Source organism: Vulpes lagopus, chromosome 8 (genome assembly GCF_018345385.1).
Source record: "Vulpes lagopus strain Blue_001 chromosome 8, ASM1834538v1, whole genome shotgun sequence".
Lineage (NCBI taxonomy): Eukaryota > Metazoa > Chordata > Mammalia > Carnivora > Canidae > Vulpes > Vulpes lagopus.
In genome coordinates, this window is record NC_054831.1 from 36,537,887 (window position 1) to 36,557,445 (window position 19,559).

The 19,559-nt window shown below is 42.0% G+C and overlaps 1 protein-coding gene across 4 annotated transcripts in view; it reads right to left on the minus strand.

Moving 5' to 3' along the window:
- SPATA13 (spermatogenesis associated 13) overlaps positions 1-19,559 on the minus strand; it is a 346,365-nt gene that overhangs the window by 45,943 nt on the left and 280,863 nt on the right. For all 4 annotated transcript variants that reach the window (XM_041765381.1, XM_041765384.1, XM_041765382.1 and 1 more), the window contains exons 3-4: positions 11,575-11,940; positions 9,704-9,848 (exon numbers count right to left, since the gene is read on the minus strand). In XM_041765381.1, coding sequence (XP_041621315.1) covers positions 9,704-9,848; positions 11,575-11,940 — 511 coding nt within the window. The remainder of the gene's footprint in view (positions 1-9,703; positions 9,849-11,574; positions 11,941-19,559) is intronic.

Here is a 19,559-nt window from a genome sequence, read left to right on the forward strand (position 1 = left end):
TTCAAAACACAGTTGACTCTTGAACAACATGAGTTTAAGCTACACAGCTCCACTGACACATTTTTTTTCAATAAATACAGAGCAGTATTGTAAATGTATTTTCTCTTTGATTTTCTTAATAACATGTTCTTTTCTCTAGCTTACTTTATTGTAAGAATACAGTATATAATACATATAACATACCAAATATGTGTTAATCAACTACTTATGTTACCAGTAAGGAAGGCTATTAGTAAAGGCCTAGCGGAGCCAAAAGCTATACAGATTTTGGGTTATGCAGGGGTGGGGGATATTCCCCTAACCCCCACATTATTCAAGGTTCAACTGTACTTCCTCCTCCACCAAACATTAGGCAAGCTCTAACGTGCTCAAACGGGTTGACCAGTGTAGAATTTGTATCATTCTGTCCTTTGCAGATCAAGATGTTTTTTATATAAAAGTATTGGCAAGAATATGGAGAAAAAGGAACCCTCACGCACTGTTGATAGGAATGCAAAGTGGTATAACCACTGTGGAAAACAGTATGGGGGTTCCTCAAAAAATTAAAATAGTACTACCATATGATCCATTAATTGCACTACTGGGTATTTACACAAAGAATACAAAAACAGTACTTTGAAAGGATATGTGCATCCCTTTGTTTACTGCAGCATTATTTACAATAGTCAAATTATGGAAGCAGCCCAAGTGTCTATCGGTAGATAAATAGATAAAGAAGATGTGGTAATATGTTTACAATGGAATATTAGCCATGAAAAAAGAATGAAATTTTGCCATTTGCAACAACATGGATGGATCTAAAGGGTATAATGTTGAGCAAAATAAGTCAGAGAAAGACAGATACTGTATGATTTCACTCATATTTGGAATTTAAGAAGCAAAACAAATGAACAAAGGAAAAAAGAGACAAACCAAAAAACTGATGGTTATGGAGAATAAACTTATGGTTACAGAGAGATGGTGGGTAAAGGGATGCGTGAAACTGCTGAAGGGGATTAAGAGTACACTTACTGTGATGAGCACTGAATAATGTATGGAATTACTGACTCACTGCATTATACACCTGAAACTAACAACATCCTATGTTAACTAACTAGAATTTTTTAAAAGGAAGCTGTTCTTTGTATACATCATGACTTTAAGGACTGGATTTTTTTTGGTTGTTTTCCTAATGAAAAATGTGGATAGGGATTATAATTTAGAGTTTTACAATGCTATTGTTAGCAACTTCAATTATTCTATCATTCTCCTGAAGACTGAAAAATTCTAGACTGGGTTATCAGAGCGCTACACAGGCTTAATTTGATTCTCTTTCCTAGCTTGAGAAAAAAAATGACTATATTCACAAGAAATTAAGATGTAAAATTATTTAAAAAATCAAATCAATCAATAATTTGAGTAATCTAGAAATATTTTTTAAAGTCATGAAAAGTCTAATTAATTCGAGGTGGCTGGTTGGCTCAGTAGGTAGAGCATGTGACTCTTGATCTCGAGCCCCCTCATGAGTTTGAGCCCCATGTGTGGTGTAGAGTTTCCTTAAGAAAACAAAAACAAAAACAAACCTAACCAAGTCAATTTGTCAACTTTGTATCTCCTTAGAAAACCATTTTCTTCTTTTTTATATTTAATGATTACTGTACCTAATCCTGTTTCCTCTCCTCTGTTAAATGGCATTATTAAAAATACTCTAATATAGTACTTAATGGTTGATGAAAAGGCTTTTAAAAATATAACACATTTTTTAAAATGGCATTCCCAAATCTGATTTTCAATGTCATGCTTTAGTTCCTTGCTTGTAACCCATAAAGATTCCACAGAAATGTAATAGCTCAGGAAATTGAATGTTTTCCTTTCTGGGAAATGTTTCCTTTTTGGTTAAGATAATCATTGGGTTTATGTCACATGAGCAAGCTAATCCGAACTCGATGGGTGAGATAAGTAGAAAGATAGGATGAGTAGACATGACAAGAAGAATTTTAGAAAGTGATCAAATTTGACTTCTGATCAATACACACTAGTAAGGAAGGATGTAAGGCTGGAATCCAAAGTAAATATGGGCAAGTAGGCTGTGACATAATACGTTGCCTTGGATGTAAGACTAAAGCTTCATTAAAAGAAAGCAAAAGACAGCAAAGAAAACTCCCTGAGAAAAAGATATCGCAGTGCAGATGTGCTTGCCAAGACCCAAGGAGGAAGAAGGACCACAAATACCATCACCAGCAAAGCAATAAAGTTTTTATAGGTTGGCAGCCTCTCATTCATGAATTTTATAGAAGCACTTATGAGTGCCATTGTGATTCCTGATCCAGATTCTATTATTTCAATACCACACCCATATGATCAATAAACATTACTGAGGAGTACTGCATGTGACCTTCACAGACTGTAAGGGTATTTAGTAAGGAGGTAAGACAGTACTCTAACTGAAGCAAGAAAGAAGTGCTAGTAGACAGGAACAGAGCACACTGCTGTGAAGTGCTGAGAGGAGAGAGCTCACCTCCACCTGAAAAGAGTAAGTCTTCATTTCTTAAACTAATTTGCTAATTTCTACATTTTGAGGAAAATTTAGTTGTGGGCATTTCTCAATTTGCAGATTTGGGGAGTATCTGACCAGGGAGGAGGAAACATATTTTCACTGTTTTTAAAACTTGTAAGATAAATTTCAAACAAACACAAAAGTAGAGAAATTAAAGGATGAACCCACAATTATCAATACTTTACCATTTTTTTTTTCCAACCTTTCTCAGGAGGTTTTTGGATTATTTTTAAAACAAATCTCATGTATTATGTTTCATGCAAAAAATATTTTAGTATGTACCCATAACACCTAAGGACTTAAAAATAACTACACTATCATGATCCCAACTAACAAAATGAACAAGAATTCCTTTGCTGAATTCTCAGTCCATGTGAAAATTTCCTCACTTATCTCAAAATGATCTTTTTATTTATTGGTATCAGGATCCAAACACTGCATTTACCAAACGTAATTTAGATTAAACCAAATTTATCCATTTGGATGACATCTACCAGAGATCATACACTCAACTCCTAGGCTCATGGAGCTGGCTATCATCCCAGCACTTCGATGGGCTATAGATCTGGACCCAGTCCTGGCCCACTCTTACAGCAGCGGAGAAGCCAGCTCTTGGCACATAGGAAGGAAGAAGTGCAAATACCAGAAGATAAAGGCTGGAGCTAGTCCATCATGGACTTACATCCCCTGGGCTCTGTCTCCCAAACTAGATGATGGAAGTGGCAGCAACTTTTGTGAGCACGGTACTGCTTATCTGTCTAGGCAAGGGGAAGTCATTGGGGAAGTCAGTGAGAGATGCTTCTGTTGCAATGAGGCCCAGGACCTCCATGGAGGTGGGACATATGTCACAGGAAAAAGGGCATAGCTCTTCTACTGGCAGCAGGGCCAGCTCAGTCATTGTAATGGTTGACCCACATGATTTCTGGCTATGCTTAACTTATCACAGGATCTGCAGGAACAAAAGTGATGAGTAACTGCATTGAAATATTAGTTGATTCGTACAGTAGGAAATCTCTAAACCTGGTGACAGAAACCATGACAGAAACTCAAGGGCCCTCACACAGCTCCTGGATCTCAGCTAGTTTCCAGACTCAGAGATTCTTCATGAAGCAGAAGACAGGTTGGGTAGATAGGTATCCCACAGTGACAACTCTTCCTTCCAGCTTTCTCAAAAGGGCGCTTCCAGCATTTATCTGGTAACTGTGCCCCCAGAAACTATACCCCCTGTAATAAAATCTAAGTGATAATTCTTCCTAATCCTTTCTGACTGAGAGGAGAGAGGGTCCCAGCAGGGATTTAGCTTGTGTGGATAGATGGCTAGGACAATGACGTGGCTGAATGGCTTGGGTAATCTGAAAGAACAAAATAGGTAATGGACAGGTTTGGGAAAGGAGTACGATAAGATACACCAGAACACACTCAAAGCACGATAAATCATCTGTCCCATATGAATGTCCAGTTGTGTCTCACATGAATCTGATTGCAAAAGAGCCTGTTTAATAATTGTGTGAACACTGTGTTCCACTCTGTAAACGCCAATCTTTGTTCCTAGTCATCTTGATGCTTACTCAGTAGGTTCAGGAGAGAAAAAAAAAGAAAAGAAAAAAAAAGGCCATGGTGGCAGAAATGGATGCCAAGCCTGGGCTAAACCACAGGGTGTCCCTCTCAACAAAGTTAATGATATGGTTCCTTGAAGGAACCAGACAGCTCCTTGTGGAAAGCTGATTACAATGGACCCTTTTCATAATAGAGGAGTAGATGATCTGTTCTTAGTGGGAAAGACATTTATTCTAGATCTGGATTTGTTTTCCTTACCTGTGAGACCTCTGCCGGAATGTCACCGAAGGCCTCATACACTGTCATGGCACCTCATATGACCATGCTTCTACCAGAGGACCTCAGTGAGAGAAGTACAGGGACAGACCAGTGTGTGCAAGTGCCACAAGTTTTATCCTGTTATTGTCCAGAAGCATACAATCATGGCCTAATGGACACGAAGTTCTGGAGATGGCGTGGGGACACAGATTGAAGTTGTGAAGCTGTCTTGGATGGGATGTGTGTGCATGTGAACCAGTGCCTGGTAAGGTGATGTTCACCCATAGCCAAAACAGATGTGTCCAGAAACAAAGGGCAGGCCCGGGGGTCGCCGCTTATGATGACTTAATAATATATTTGCAAAGTATTTTCTTCCTATTCAGTAACTCTGCCCTGTCGAAACTGAACTTCTTCTCCCAAGAGAGAAGCACTCCCACTGGAATTCATAGGCCTAGCCCCACTGGATTAGAACCAAGGCCGGCCACTTTAGCCTCCCTACGCACCAGGCAAATAAGCACCCAAGACAGACCCGGATGTCTTTTGTGGTCAGTGCCACCACCATTGCTCAACTGGACTTATGCAACAACCTCCAAGCCAGTCTCCCTTCCTCTGCCTTTTCTCCCTCAAACTGTTCTTCCCCTCGAAAGCTTCAATCAGTGCCTATCACTGCTGGGCTGGCGATGGCTTCCCGTTTCACTTAGAATAACTGCAAGTCCTACCCGAGACCTGCAATGCCCTTTCTATCCGGCCGCAGCCTCCCCGCCAGACTGCAACGCCCTCTGCTCCTGCCCTTGTTTCCTGAACTCTGGCCACCCTGGCCCTCTCACTGAACCCTCAGACACACCAAGTTCCAGCCGAACTTTGGGCACCTGATGTTCCTTCCACTGGGACCACTCCTCCCTCAGATCTTTGGCTCATCTTTCAAGCCTCCACTCCAGTGTCAGCTCCTTAGAGACACTAGGTCACCCTCTGCTGGGCCCAGTCCTACACTCTCTACCACATCACCCATGTTCATTGTCTCTGGAGCACTCATTACCACCTGTGATAAGGGTATTTACTGACTTAGGGACCTGGTTTCAATGCTAGGATGTGAACTTTGCAATGCTTTATCCTCTGCTGTCTTCCAAATGGTAAAACTGGTGCCTGGCAGGCTCAGGTTGATGCTCCACACACATTTTCACAGACTGACTGAGTCTTGACTAAGGGAGGGGATGAGACAAGGGTATTTACTGACTCACTGAATTGGTTTCAGTGCTAGAATGTGAACTTTGTGATGCTTTATCCTCTGCTATATTCCAAATGGTAAAACCAGTACCTGGCAGGTGTTCCACATATTTTTATAGATCGACTGATTTTTGACTAAGGGAGGAATCTTAAAAAAAAGGTCAGAGCATTTCTAAGCAAGCAGGACCGCTAATAGCTCCACACCACAGAGGGAAGGTCTGGGCCACCTCAGTTGGCAAAGAACACTACCAAGTAAGGTCCTGGGCAGGAGCCAAGACAGAGCATGATACAGGAACTAGATGAGCAGAGTCAGTAGCACATATGGCCTTGCAACAAGATGCAGAAGAGAGAAATTTCCTTTTGTGGTATCATGTATGTATACATGATATTTATGTATTTTCTATTTCCTTTCCTCCCCCACCTCTTTCCACTACGAAAGGGTATGTTGCCTACATGTACCTCTGGGTATACAAAATGGAAAAGGCATTGCGACAGGACTGGAAAAGAAATGGCTATTACTCTGGAGGGCCTAGACTCAGGAGAGGTTTGTAGTAATTGATGAGCTTTTGGGGTGTCTCCTTCTAGAGAAGGAGGGAGAGGGTTTTTAATTATACATGGGATAGGGCATCACATTAGAATGACATTTTAAAATAAAATGGACACCCTCAACCCTGCTTCATTTTTTCTTTATAGGACCACCTGCTCTGTTATATGGTCACTTGTTAATTCATTATCCCCTCACTAGAATGTGACTTAAGGGCTTTGTTCTGTTCACTGATGCCACCTGGCACACAGTAAGTGCTCAATTGTTACTGAATATATGAACAAATGAATGAACAATGGAGAACCTGTCCAGACTCTCTATTTCTAATACTACTCAGATTTCCTCTAGGGGAATGACCTCCTTTCCACTGTGTTCAGCCCCTGTGACAGGGAATCCACAGACTTGCCTTCTACAATGGAAGGCAAAGGGTCTCTGGAGGCACCCAGCCTGTTCCAGTGCCACCAGGAGGTAGACACGTCACCTAAGCTTCAAGAATTGATTTTCTCAATCCTGGGACTCTTGAGTGAAAGAGTCTATCTTGACTGAAGGACAAAGGGAACAGTTGGCCTTCAACTACTCCCGGCAGTGGTACTATGCCCTCCTGCTACATCCTCCCTCAGCTTCTTCCATGTGGTTCCTTGGTTCCCAGGAACAACCCCGAAGGTTATCCACTTCCCAGACTGGTTCTCTAGCCATTCAAGTGTTCAAGCTCAACAATTAACAACTCTGGGGACATCTGACACCGTTCCAATAAGTTCTCTTTTGGCTTAAGCTGGTCAAAGTTCGTTTTTGTTGCTTCTCAACAAAAGAACATTAAAGTCAAAATCAAACACTGGTACAGGAAGTACAGAAATCAGCTGTTTGTATATATACAGGGTTGGAGGAGCAATCACCAACACTCCTTCCATGTTAACTACACTGTCTTCAGTGTTGCACATTCCTGTTAAATCTTTGAACACATGTGTACATGTCATATATTGTTGTAATCGTGGTAGATGTTATAGACTGAATTACATCCCTTATAGAGATGCTGACATGCTAACCTCAGTACCGTCAAAGTAACCTTATTTGGAAATAAGGTCTGAGTAGATGATCAAATTAAGAGGAGATAATTAGAGTGGGCCCTAATTCAGGGAGAAAGCCATGTGAATATGTAGGCAGGGAGAAAGGCAATACTTTGTGCCTTTCTCTACATGCCAGAGCACAAGGCACCGGAGACAATCAGAAGCCAGCACAGAGGAGCAACCACCCCTGCCAACGTCTTCATCTGACTCCTAGCCTTCAGTGCTGAGACACAAATTCCTGCTATTTAAGCCACCTGGTTTGTGGTACCTTGTTACAGCAGCCTTAGCAAACTCATACAATATATATGATTTTCTTTTCTTTTTTTCCTCACTTTAAAATTGTAGCTGTCACTTTTCATGTTGTTGCACTGTTTTCCTGTCGATGTTGTCAACTGTTCTGAGGTAGTGGCTCATGCAACACCCCAACTCACTGGTCTGCCATAACTGGACATTCACTTTGACTTTTGTGCCTACACCATATTGTGAAGAATAACTTGTGCAATAGCTTTTTTTCTCCTTTTGGATAACTTTCTGAAAACGTCACCAGAATTGGATGACCATGAGGCCTGGGGCTGAGCAGCTTTGCAGAAGGAAGACAATGAGTGCACTTTGACTCCAAGGGCACACAAGTGAATGGGTTTTGAATTCTGAATGGGAAGAACGTTGACATACGCCAATGGGAAAGAAGGGAGTTCTAGACAGCGGGGGCAATGTGAGAAGCGCGAAGGGAGTGTGAAAGCCTACAGCAGATGCAGGAAGACTGGATGGCAAGCTCTGGCGGGAGAAGGGAGAAAAACAGATGGAAAGTGACACTCCAGTTTCACAAAAGTCCATAAACTCATTTAAGGAACTGGGGCTTGATTCCAATGGTGGGAAAGAGTTGAACATGAACAGTGGCTCTGACTAGAGAGTGTATGAAGCTTGGCCTCAAGGAGGTGATGGGGTGGCTGTGAGGGGAAGGGTTAAGGAGACTGAGAAGCAAGGTGATCCTGAGAGCCAATGGATGGGACCTAGTGAGGGGAGTGATGAGGAGGGGAGTGATGACTCCCAGGTGTCTATCCTACTGGGTTGAAAGACTGACAACGTCATGAGATGTTCACAGATTTCCTCAACCTCCACCTGCAAGTCCCACCTTGAGTCCTCCCAGTACATGTGACACGAGTTAGAAACCATGGCGACACCATGTGGGGTGGTAACATTCCCTCACCATTCACCAACTCCCTGACCTCTCACCACCCAGTGTAACACGGTCCTCGACGATTTCTGTGTCAGAATCCATCAGAGACCTTCTTGTCCCCATTTTTGGTCACCAGTCACATCCTCTTTGCCTGTCCTTAGAAATGTCTTCCTTGGCCAGGGAGTCCATACCTCCTTGCTCTCTTTCCCTTCCTTGACCCATCTTTTCCCTGCCTCCCTCCTTCCCTCCCCGGAATTTCAGTTCTTCAAGTGACACCCTCCACCTTCTTCAAGTCTGTTTAAACCTCACCCCATCTTACAACTTCCGTTGCCACCATCACACGCAGGATGTGCCCACACAGCGAGGTGGTGGTGCTGCTGCAGCCAGCAGCCAGGCTTCCTAATGTCCAGCTCTTACTCTCATGCTCACCACATGATATTCATTTCTAAAAGTAAGACAGGAAACTGCCATTGCAGCTATAATCATTAGGGTTGGCTGCACCTCTTTCAAGAGGCAACATAGTTCAGTGGTTAAAAATGAACCACTTAGTATTAAAAGTTCTATTTGTAGACTCAAATCTCATTTCTGCCCCCTCCTGAGTGACCTAAGGCAGGTGACCCATATATACCTGGGCTTTTTCATCTGTAAAAACGAGAATAATAGCATCTAACATGGCAGGTAGTTAACGAAGATCAAATAGGCTAATACATGGGAGCACATGGGGCAGTCTGCCACACGGTAAGTCCTCAATAAATGTTGGCTCTTGTTACTCTGGTCCATGCCATTCATTATCTGACCAGCTGATTGGTTCTGACATGAATATTGGCAGAGGGGAAGATTTTATTTTTTAAGAATGTAAACATCATTCTGAAAACATGCAGTTATTAATTCAAATCAATAAGCATTTACTGGACAAGTACTGTGACAGCATATTAACTCCTGTATTAGACAAACTTTTCTTTGGTGTTCAAAACAGCATCTGCAAATCTCAAACACCCAGAAAGCGCTTCAGAAAGGTTCAGACATATGCCTGGGACTCCATTCTTAGCTCTCCACCTACAGGAACTTAGATACACAGATGAGGGGAGCAAACTTCTCAAGTGGGGTCACTGTGATGACACAGAGCACCCACCCCGGAAGAGCTGACGACACCCCCACGCCTGCATGAGCAGACCCTGAGGTAAGCCCTTCTCACTCCCAGCTGAATAACAACCAGGCCCAGAGGCAGTGGAGAGGTGCCCATTCGAATGGGCACATTTGTTTCATTGAAAACAGTCCAACAGAGGACTCCACAGCAGTTTCTAAAAAGGGACCCCTGAACAGGGTGGGCCTGAGAAACTCACCATTGGATGCTCGCATCTGCCGCCGGCGTCCCACGCGGTCCAGCCCAATGGGGGTGCTCTGGGAAAAGGTGAAGGGCCGCAAGCGGGCCGAAACCGCCTTGTAGGGCAGCACCTGGTGAGCTGGCACGGGAGGCCTGGCTGCCGGCTACAAAAGGAAAGCAAAACGCTGTGAGGGGATGCCAGGAAGTGGCACCTCCTGCAAAGCTCTTCACACGCACAGCAGTGAGCAGGTCGGCGCCGTCACCTCCAAGCCACTCACACATGTGAAACACTTTCTCCAAATCATGGCAAGAGCTTCAGGCTGCACTGGGGCTCAGTTGTGATGAATTATTCCAAGATTTTAGAAAACCAGTATCGACTCAAGAGCTCTTACCTCACGGCACACATTTCATCTTATTTGTCAGTAACATACCAAAGGGTAATACTCTAGTAAAAGCAACGTGTCCAAGAAGAAGAAAAGCAGATTTAGGAAGTGGTGGCTTTCTCACACAGATGCAGAGGCAGAAGGGTAAGAAGATGTGCTCCCGGCAGCCGCCTCGAGGGGAAGCACACGGTGCCAAAGACCCAGTCCTGGATGACAGCCTCGGACTGGCACACCCATCAGGGACATCCACATGCAGGCACTAGGTACGTGTTTGTGGAATACAAATGTTCCTTACCTAAACTATCATGACAAATAAGCTTTGTCTAAAAGAAGAGTTGGTTTTCCATGAATTTACCCAGGTCTGTTTAGAATCACCTATGTACCCTGTTGATTTTCCCATGTGAACCATCTCTATACAGCGAAGGTCAAGTTGGTTTATGCTTTCCTTAGGTTTTCTTAGTATTTTCCACCCAATTCCCTAAATGAGCTTACAGTACATAAAGTTATCTTACCACATTCCTTCTTGATGCTCCAAAGTGAAATGATTTCAAAGTGCTTTCGATTTTCCCCACACTGTGTTTTAAGTTAAAACAGATTACAGTTTGCTTTGGTTCAGAATTATTTCCTAGCATATAGCTCATCTCAATACCACAAAAAGTTCACGGTATTCTTCCATTTAATTTTTTATCTTAAGAATACAATTCAATTGAACTCTATTAAACAAGAGGTATTTGAGCACTTCCTATAAACAAGGCATCAGGCTGGGCTCTACGGGGAGAATGTAAATATAAAATCCAATACTAACATAGATTTTCCCCTTTAAGAGAATATTATGAGTCACTTAAGATATCAGCTAGCAAGCTCAAAAAGTGAAACTGGGCACTTACTCATATACTATTCTGGGAACCCCGGACTATGGCTGGGTCTCACCATTAGCATACACTCCTCCTGAACAGGGCCTTTATTTAAATGTTTTGTAGACTCAAAGTGTAAGTACTTGTTGAATTACTAAGGGGAAAAGATAAAGATTTTAAATCTATTGGTAAAGCAGTTGCAAAGCAGCAACTTGAATATAAAGAGTTAAAAAATGGTAGGAAAATGATTTCCTTAGCTCCTAAAGAACCGATTTCTTATTTTCTTCTTATCTTTACATTTTAACATTGGAGGACACTTTCTCTTTCAAGAACTTCTTTCAGGAAGCTCACTAAATGTGCACTGCTACTTTTTCCTTATTAAGATCTCAGGTGATTTAGAACAAACAGCAAACCAGTTTCACATACTGTTTGAGATTCCAGGAAAGACAGAAGATTAGTAAAAGGCATCCACACGTCAGACGGTTAGTTTAATTCATGCGTGCTTTCAAAGTCAGGAAGAAAGGTTGCGAGTCTGTCGTCCTTGAGGCAGAGAGAAGAAAGAAAAGCAGCGGCCTGTTTAGTTTACAGAGGAGAACAAAGGCCAGGAAGCTGGAGGACTTGGTTTGCTTTGGTAGAAGCACACCAGATCTTACTTGGGCTAGAAGACTCTCTATTTCCTCTGTCTGGCTGTTCCCATAGAAGCTGACCCCGCCTATCACAGAGATGGGGCGTCTTCTCCGGCTTCCTCTGGGGCAGCCCACGGCAGGGTTCTGGTCCGCAGGGACTGTGGGGGCCGTGTTTGGTTGGTGGTCCCCCTCCGAGGTGTCCTCTTTCTGGGGGTCTACAGCAATTGAATCTTCAGGAATAGACAGACTTCGGTGGGCCAGCTGGCCATAGTCAGAGAGTGGTCGGGGCCTTGATCTTCTCCCAGAACCCCATTTCCTCCTGGTGATCCTCTGAGACTCTGTCCTTTCTTCATCTCGGGATGAGCCCCGCCTCCAGGATTCCTCTGTCATGACCTTTTCAAATGTGAACAAGTTAGGTGAGCACCAAGATCCAGGAAGGTATTGAAAGAGAACAAGCCATACACTCCCCTCCCAGCCTCTTCGGCCCTGCCTTAAGGCCTTATTGATGTACTTGTTTGTTTTAAAAAGTTATTTGTCTAACAGGAAGACATAACTGCACTGTGCATTAAAATAAGCAAATCATCTTTAATTGGAGGCTGAATTAAAACCATAATCTAAATAGTGATGTATGGTGACTAGTGATGGCCTATGATAAAATTTATTAAGGAAATCAGTTCCATTGCGAGTTGCTAGAAAGAAGGAACTACAGTGTTGCCCAAAAACACACATAACAACAGCATGGGGAAATGCAGAACTCCAAAAGGAGAAATGAATGTGTAATACCTTACACTGCTGCTCTAAGGTATTTTCTTGCAATAATCTTTAAAAATAGGATGTGCTTTAATAAAAGTAAGTCTGGGCTGTTAGCGCCTGACACTCAAGGACTTGGGTCTTTTGGGTAGAGCACTGAACTAGGATTCCAAGAACTAGATCAGGCTACTAACTAGCTGTGTGACCAGGACAAGGAACAACTGACCTTTCAGGACTAGACAATCCCACAGCTGGCAAGTCTGTGGTCCTAAACTAGGCAACACTTTCAAACTATTCAAATACTGTTTTCAGAGACATGCAGTGTACCAGCAAAAAACCATGAGGTTGGAAATGGACAGCCTTCTGTGTAAATCAGCCTGGGCCACTACCTAGCTTTGTAACCTCAGGCCAGTTACTTAAGGTCTGAGGATTCAGTTCTGTAGCTCTTCACTGGGGAATAAATAATGGGTCCTTGTGTGGATGAAATGCTGTAACAATGATAAGTGAGATAGCCCTTATCAGCCACAGTTAATTATTGCTCTTAAAAAGCAGTGTGTAGAATAAGCATGCCCAGATTCAGCCCTGCCTGCCAGATAACCTCTATGTCAGCATACCCCTCAAAGTCTGGGTTCAGAGGAAGGCTGCTACATAGTTCTACAGGAAGCACATGCCTGTGAGCCTGGGCACCTCCAGTTTCTCCCATCTCTGGTTATTGTTTAAAAATAAAATAAAAAATAAAAACAGACCAGAACCCAGGGAAGAGAACAAGAACAGAGATGTCTCTCGAGGGCAGGGCAGACCTGCAGACAGCCTGCAGAACTGCCCCAGGCAGCCCGGCACTGCCCCCAGGACGGGCCCAAAAGATCATGCTACTCGCCCAACAGTGGCAATCGAGACCTCAAATATGGTTCCTGTAATTTTCAATCCCATGTGCCTCGGAGGTCCCTAAGATCATACACAGTTGACATCTAAGCAACACAGGAGTTAGAAGTGCTGCCCCTGGCACAGTCAAAAATCTGCATGTAACTTTTGGCTTCCCCAAACTTTACTAACGGTCTACTGTTGGCTGGAAGTCTAACCAATAACAATCAACACATATTTGGTATGTTATACATAGTATAAACTGTGTTTTTTTTTTTTTTTGTAAATTTTTATTTATTTATGATAGTCACACAGAGAGAGAGAGAGGCAGAGACACAGGCAGAGGGAGAAGCAGGCTCCATGCACCAGGAGCCCGACGTGGGACTCGATCCCGGGTCCCCAGGATCGCGCCCCGGGCCAAAGGCAGGCGCTAAACCGCTGCGCCACCCAGGGATCCCTATAAACTGTGTTTTTATAATACTATAAGCTAAAGAAAAAAAGATGTTATCAAAAAAATCGTAAGGAAAATACATTTCCAGCATTGTACTGTATTTATAAATAATTTTTAAAAATCTGCATGTAAGTGGACCTGCACAGTTCAAACCTATGTTGTTCAAGGATCCACTGCACTATGAAAAATCTGATGAAGAGCAAAGAAAGCAGAAAGGAATTTACAGATGCTCTACTGCACTGCCATCATTTTTCAAATTAGGAAAACCAAACCTCTAGAAAGGAAGGGACTTGCCTACGGCCACACAGTAAGACAGACACTGAACGTGGGTCTTAAAATTTCTGTTCCCAAGATACCACAAAATTTCCCCACTGTACCAAGTCACCTCTGCTCAAAAGCAAGTAAGTTCTGGCAATCACCACTTACCTTGCTGTCTGTGGATTCTGACTGCATGGAACTTCATGTTTAAACCATGTCACCACTGAGAGGTCTAGAATACACCACCATAGTATAAAAACTCTTCTGAGCTCAAGGTATTCAAGAATAGACTTTTTTTTCTTCTGAACTCCTTTATTTGCCTGAAGCCAGAGCTTCCCAAAATAACTCAATTGTCATAAATCCACTATCTTGAGATAGGATTTTCTTTCTTCCAATGAGGGAAGATTTGACTCTTATCAGTTGAGAAGAGAAGACCTGGCCTCAGCAGAGGTTGCCACAAAACTATCAGACCTCCCATCTGCTCTTCCACAGGCCCATTTATCTTTCCTAAATTATTGGGTTTCCCAAGTCTTCACCACCTCCCCTTCCTCTAGTAAGAAATACAAATGCCCCCAATTCTTATCACTTCCTGGAGTCACTTTTTCCTGTAAACTCCCACTTACTTACAGGAATAAAAACCTGTCTTTCTCTTCTAATCTGCCTTTTGGCAGTTCAATTCTATACACCCCCATGTACTAAGCCTAAGAGGGTGGAGGAAAAGTCTCTCCTCTCTAACACCACCATGGGAAAACACGAGAAATCAAGAAAACATTAATATTTTTTGATTACATATGAAAAACAAGTTATTATTAAACCAAATGGCACAATTTAAGCAGTCAAGAATAAGTCCATTTATATTATCAACCTGTGATAAGAAGGTTCAGAAACAAGATGTTAGAAAAACAGCAGCAAGACAAAATTACAGGCAGTAGTCTAACTGGTAACAAATCTATGTGCAGCTTTTTGTTGTTGTTGCTCTTTGGGTTGTTGCTTTTTGTTTTTGTTGTTTTTTCGGGTGGTTTTCTGTTTTTTGTGTTTTTTTGTTTTGTGTTTTGTTTTGTTTTGTTTTCTTGCACTTAATGCAACATGCAGCATGCCTCACTAAAGCCTTGCTGATGCAGACAGGAAAATAAGGAAATGGGTGTAGGAAGACAGGAGGCTGTCTTAGTTGTTCAGGTAAGAAATCCTTCTGAGACCAAAACATACTCCAGGAAGTGAGGAGGCTACATAAAGGCAGGTATTCTCAAAGCAGGAAATCAGAGGGCAGGAGACGTGCACAGGATGATTTCTTTAACACGTCATACCTCGAGTGTCAGCTACTATTCCCACCAGGGGGTACACATAAGAACCCACTATAATTCTCCTAGAACTATTTATAGAGTTCCACCAAAGAACAAAAGGAGAAAACAGCCTTTCTAAGTGGTACTGAATGTTCTAGGAATTGCAAAAATTAGTTAACAGAATAATATATACAATTGAAATGTCCACTTTACTCCTAGCAAAAGAGAAAAAAGGAAAGACAGTGATCCTTAGCCAGAAGAGACTTAGATTCCTAGCAAAATAAATGAGAATAGATGCGTATTCTAAAACTGAACCTTCCTTTGGCAAAGTTTATGTACTTCGAAATATGACAGAGGTTCATTCCGGGGAACAGAGCTTGACTGTGATTATATCTGAACTACAAACACCTACCACCACCACCACCACCACCACCACCACCACTACCACCACCACTACCACTCTCCACAAGTTATAACCTACCCGGGACTCTGATACAGGCAGTGGTGGCCCACAGATACACTGAAGGAACAAGCAGTTGACCATATCCATGCTCTCTGATATTCTTTCTTGCCTTTAAAACAGGACAGTGAGGGTGTAAGTGGCCATGCCAGAGCTATGTCTGCTGATGCTTCTCCTCACAATCCACCAGTTTGGGCTTCAGACCAGTCCAGGGCTCTAAGCTTAATTGGCCAATTCACACCCAAGTCACAAACTTTTGTAAACAAACTTTGCAGTGGAGTGGTTGCCCTTTTAACTCTCGCTTCTCTGTATAGTTTTAGAGTACTTTCTCTAGTCAGGAATCCTGAATTTTTTTCTTCCTCTACAAGATTTCTTTCTTTGCTTTGCAAAGTAAAAAGCCAAGATAGGTCTAATTACGTCCAGTGAGACACTTCAAAACATTTTTTGAAACAACAGTGAGAGTAAGTTATTAACTGAGGAAAAAAGACTTGACAAAAAGCCAGGATGTCACATATATCCATTCAGAAGCTTAGTCTAAGTAAAGTATAGAAGATCAAATATCAAGAGCTATGGCTTGAATTATGCCCCTCTAAAAGGTATTGTTGAAGCCCTAACCCCTAGGACCTATGAAAATGATCTTATTTGGAAATACAGTCTATAGATGCGATCAAGTTAAGATGAAGTCATGCTAGATTAGGGGAGTCCTAATCCAATGGCTGATGTCCTTAGAAAAAGAGGGAAATTTAGACACAAAGACAAAAGTAAAGAGTCATATGAGAGCAGAGGCAGAGATCAGAGGGGTACATCTCTAAGCCAAGAAACTCCAAGCACTGCCACAAAACGCTTGTGCTGCTAGAGGCTAGACTTCTGGCCTCTACAACAATGAGAGTAAATCCTCCTGTTTTGAGCTGCCTAGTTGGTGGAAATCTGTTACAGTAGCCCTAGGAAACTCATATAGCACAGTAATTCAGGAGAAAATACTAGAAGCAGGGAAATTAAGGTGCTTTGGGAAGATGAGAAAAAAAATTAACCAAAGCAGAGCTTTTACACTGGATGAGCCAAAGATATTCTCAAGATGCATACTGATACAATAAACAAGGCTCTCACACTTTCACAGGTTCTCAGCATCCTGAGCACCATCAGGAACTCAGGTACAGTCACAGAACTGAATGTGAGACAAGAACACATCTCAACATCTCATGTTGCAAGGGGTCAGCAATAATGATAATAATCAGAGCTGTGGCTTCTGAATGTCCGTATGTGCCAGAACTACAGCAGGCAGCAGGCACGGGATACCCTACCTAATCCTCACCATCACCATGGGAAGTAGCTAACTATTCATGACATTTTACCCACTTAGACACTAGGGCAATTACTTGCTCCTGTTAGGAGAGCTGAAAGAAAGAGTTCCGCCTAATAACTCGGTCTGTCTGATTTCAAAATCTCGGTCCCTTCCGCTCTGCAGGCCTGCATCCTTGGCATACACTTTTACAGAAAGAAGATGAAATCTGGTAGGTCCTCCTGCCTTTAGCTGTAGAGCTGCTTGGGTGGGGGTGGGGGAAGGAAATCACAGGAAGAGAGGCTCTCTGGTACTCCTGCCAGTTGGGGAAAGCTAGCGACTCGACCCCTTCTCCAAATCACCATCTTAAATACATAAAATAGATAAAATTATAATCAGATTATGATAAAAATATTAAAAGAACTGAAACAACAATATATATAAAACACATAAATTGAGAAGACTAGCAATAGGTCTAGTGGAACATCCATCTAGTGGAACCTAGACCTATTGCTAATTCTTTTGAAGCACTGATAAATATACGAGATTTTAAGATACCAGCAAAAACTATTATAAAATGTAAAAAAGATCTGTGACTTCTATGGGTGACAAAATCACAGGTGTTGATAAAACTGCTCTGGCTTGTTGCCTACATTCATAATCAAAGGAAATGCTACCTTTTACCTACAAGGTAAAATTAAGCCCCACTCATCCATTTCTGTTGACACAATCCTCAGATGAGTGGAAGTTCAAAACTCCCAGTAGACAGCTTCACTTAAGACCAGTCTATGGTACCAGTTCTGTGCTCCAACTCTAGAAAAATGAAATTTTAGGCCTTACACATTATAAAGCTTAAAAAATGCACCTCACTATTTAAAGCTATATGTCTCTAACTAATTTCCCTTTAATGAAAATTAATGTGTCATAATCAAAAAGACCTAAGCCCTTTTTTTTAAGTGTGATTTTTTTTTTAATCTGAATTGTAGAGTACTTGGGATGGGGTGGGTCATAAATACATGTCCTAGAATTTTAAGTGAGGGAGGGAATTCATAAGATCCCAGATCAACTACTACATTTTAAGGAGTTAAAAGTAAGAGCAAGAAAATGTTTATATATTTAGAAAGATGAAAGCTTGAGCATTGATGACATTTTTGTCTTTTTTTGTTACTTTAACACCAAAAAGATACTCTTAGTTACTTAGAAATCTTAAATTGTCATCAACTTGCATTTATAATCTACCTAAAATCATATTTTCAGGTATGTAAAGAAGGCATTATTACACCCATTTTGAAAATGAGAACCTAGTCATGAGAAGGCAATGGATTTAATTAAAGAGAATATGAGAGAGATCAGGTACTTAATTTCATCTTTGAAAGGGCAGCACCAGACATGATGTCCCCCATTTGTAGATGTACAAAAGAAAAAGGCAATATGGTTTATTGCAAAAAGCCAGAGCAGCAACTTCCACAAATACTAGACCTCAACACGTTGCTCCACAAAGAGCCTCTGCCTGCTTATCTCTTTTACATCTCTCCACTTCCGGTTTATGCTTCCCCTTTGGTGAATTCTCTGGGCTGTTTGTGGGTCCTTACTCACGGGTATAGGCATATGTATGTACATCTTCCCCGGCTCTTCCTCTCTACTGCTTCCTCCCCCGTCCCGCATCATCTCTCACCTCCCCTCTTGCTCTAGGCGCCACTGCCAGAGCGGAACTTTTCCCTTCAACTGGTCACATATGGAACTGCAAATACAGTTGGTTTTGTTTAACTTACTGAATCATGTTTGGTTTCTTATCTTTAATTTTTAGAACAAGTGGGTGGAATCATTTTTCTTTCTCCAAAGCTGCCTTTTCTTTTATACACCTTGATGGTGTGTGTGTGTGTGTGTCTGTGTGTGGAAACTGCAGTGGCACAAGGAGAGGCATTCCAGAAGTGGACCGCCTACCACCCAACCATTCTAATTCTCCCTCCTCCTAACTTTCCAGGGGTTCACACGCCTTTTCCTACCACACTTAAGCTAGTGAAGGAATAAATAGTTAGGTGGGGTTACTTCTAAAATTGTCCAAGCAAGAAGAGAAAGGGAGCCTCTGACTTGGTCTGAACCAAGTAAATGGCCAAACACCCCTCACTTAACTAACAGCCACCTTAGGAAATCATCTATGTTCAACCTTGCTCCATTCTAGTTCAAGGACCACCCTCGGAAGGGACAGACACCATCATAAACTTGTCGCTCCCCCTTATCAGACCCCAGATTTGGACTTAGCCCAGGTCTCTACAAGAAACAGAAGAGAAATGGAAACCCATTTACCAAGGGTTTCCTTCCATGGCTAGAGGCAGCAGTACATACTAATGCTGGGTGACATGCTTACCAACATACTACATCTTAAAGATACGAAGTTTCAACTTCTAAGAACCTTAGGGATTGTTGAAATTCTGATAGCAAATGACTAACCAAAAACTGTCTGATTATTATCAAATGAGATTATACACACACTGGTAATTTTTATGTAACTCTTAAAAATTAAAGGAACTATTATGATCTGGAAAGCTATGACCTTGTCCTTTGGGTTCAGGGAATAGATAGGCCATTTGCTAAAAAAATATGACACAGTATGAAAAATATTTAAAAATGTATTCATGCTTGAGGCTCTTGAAGTAAAAGGGGAGTATAGTG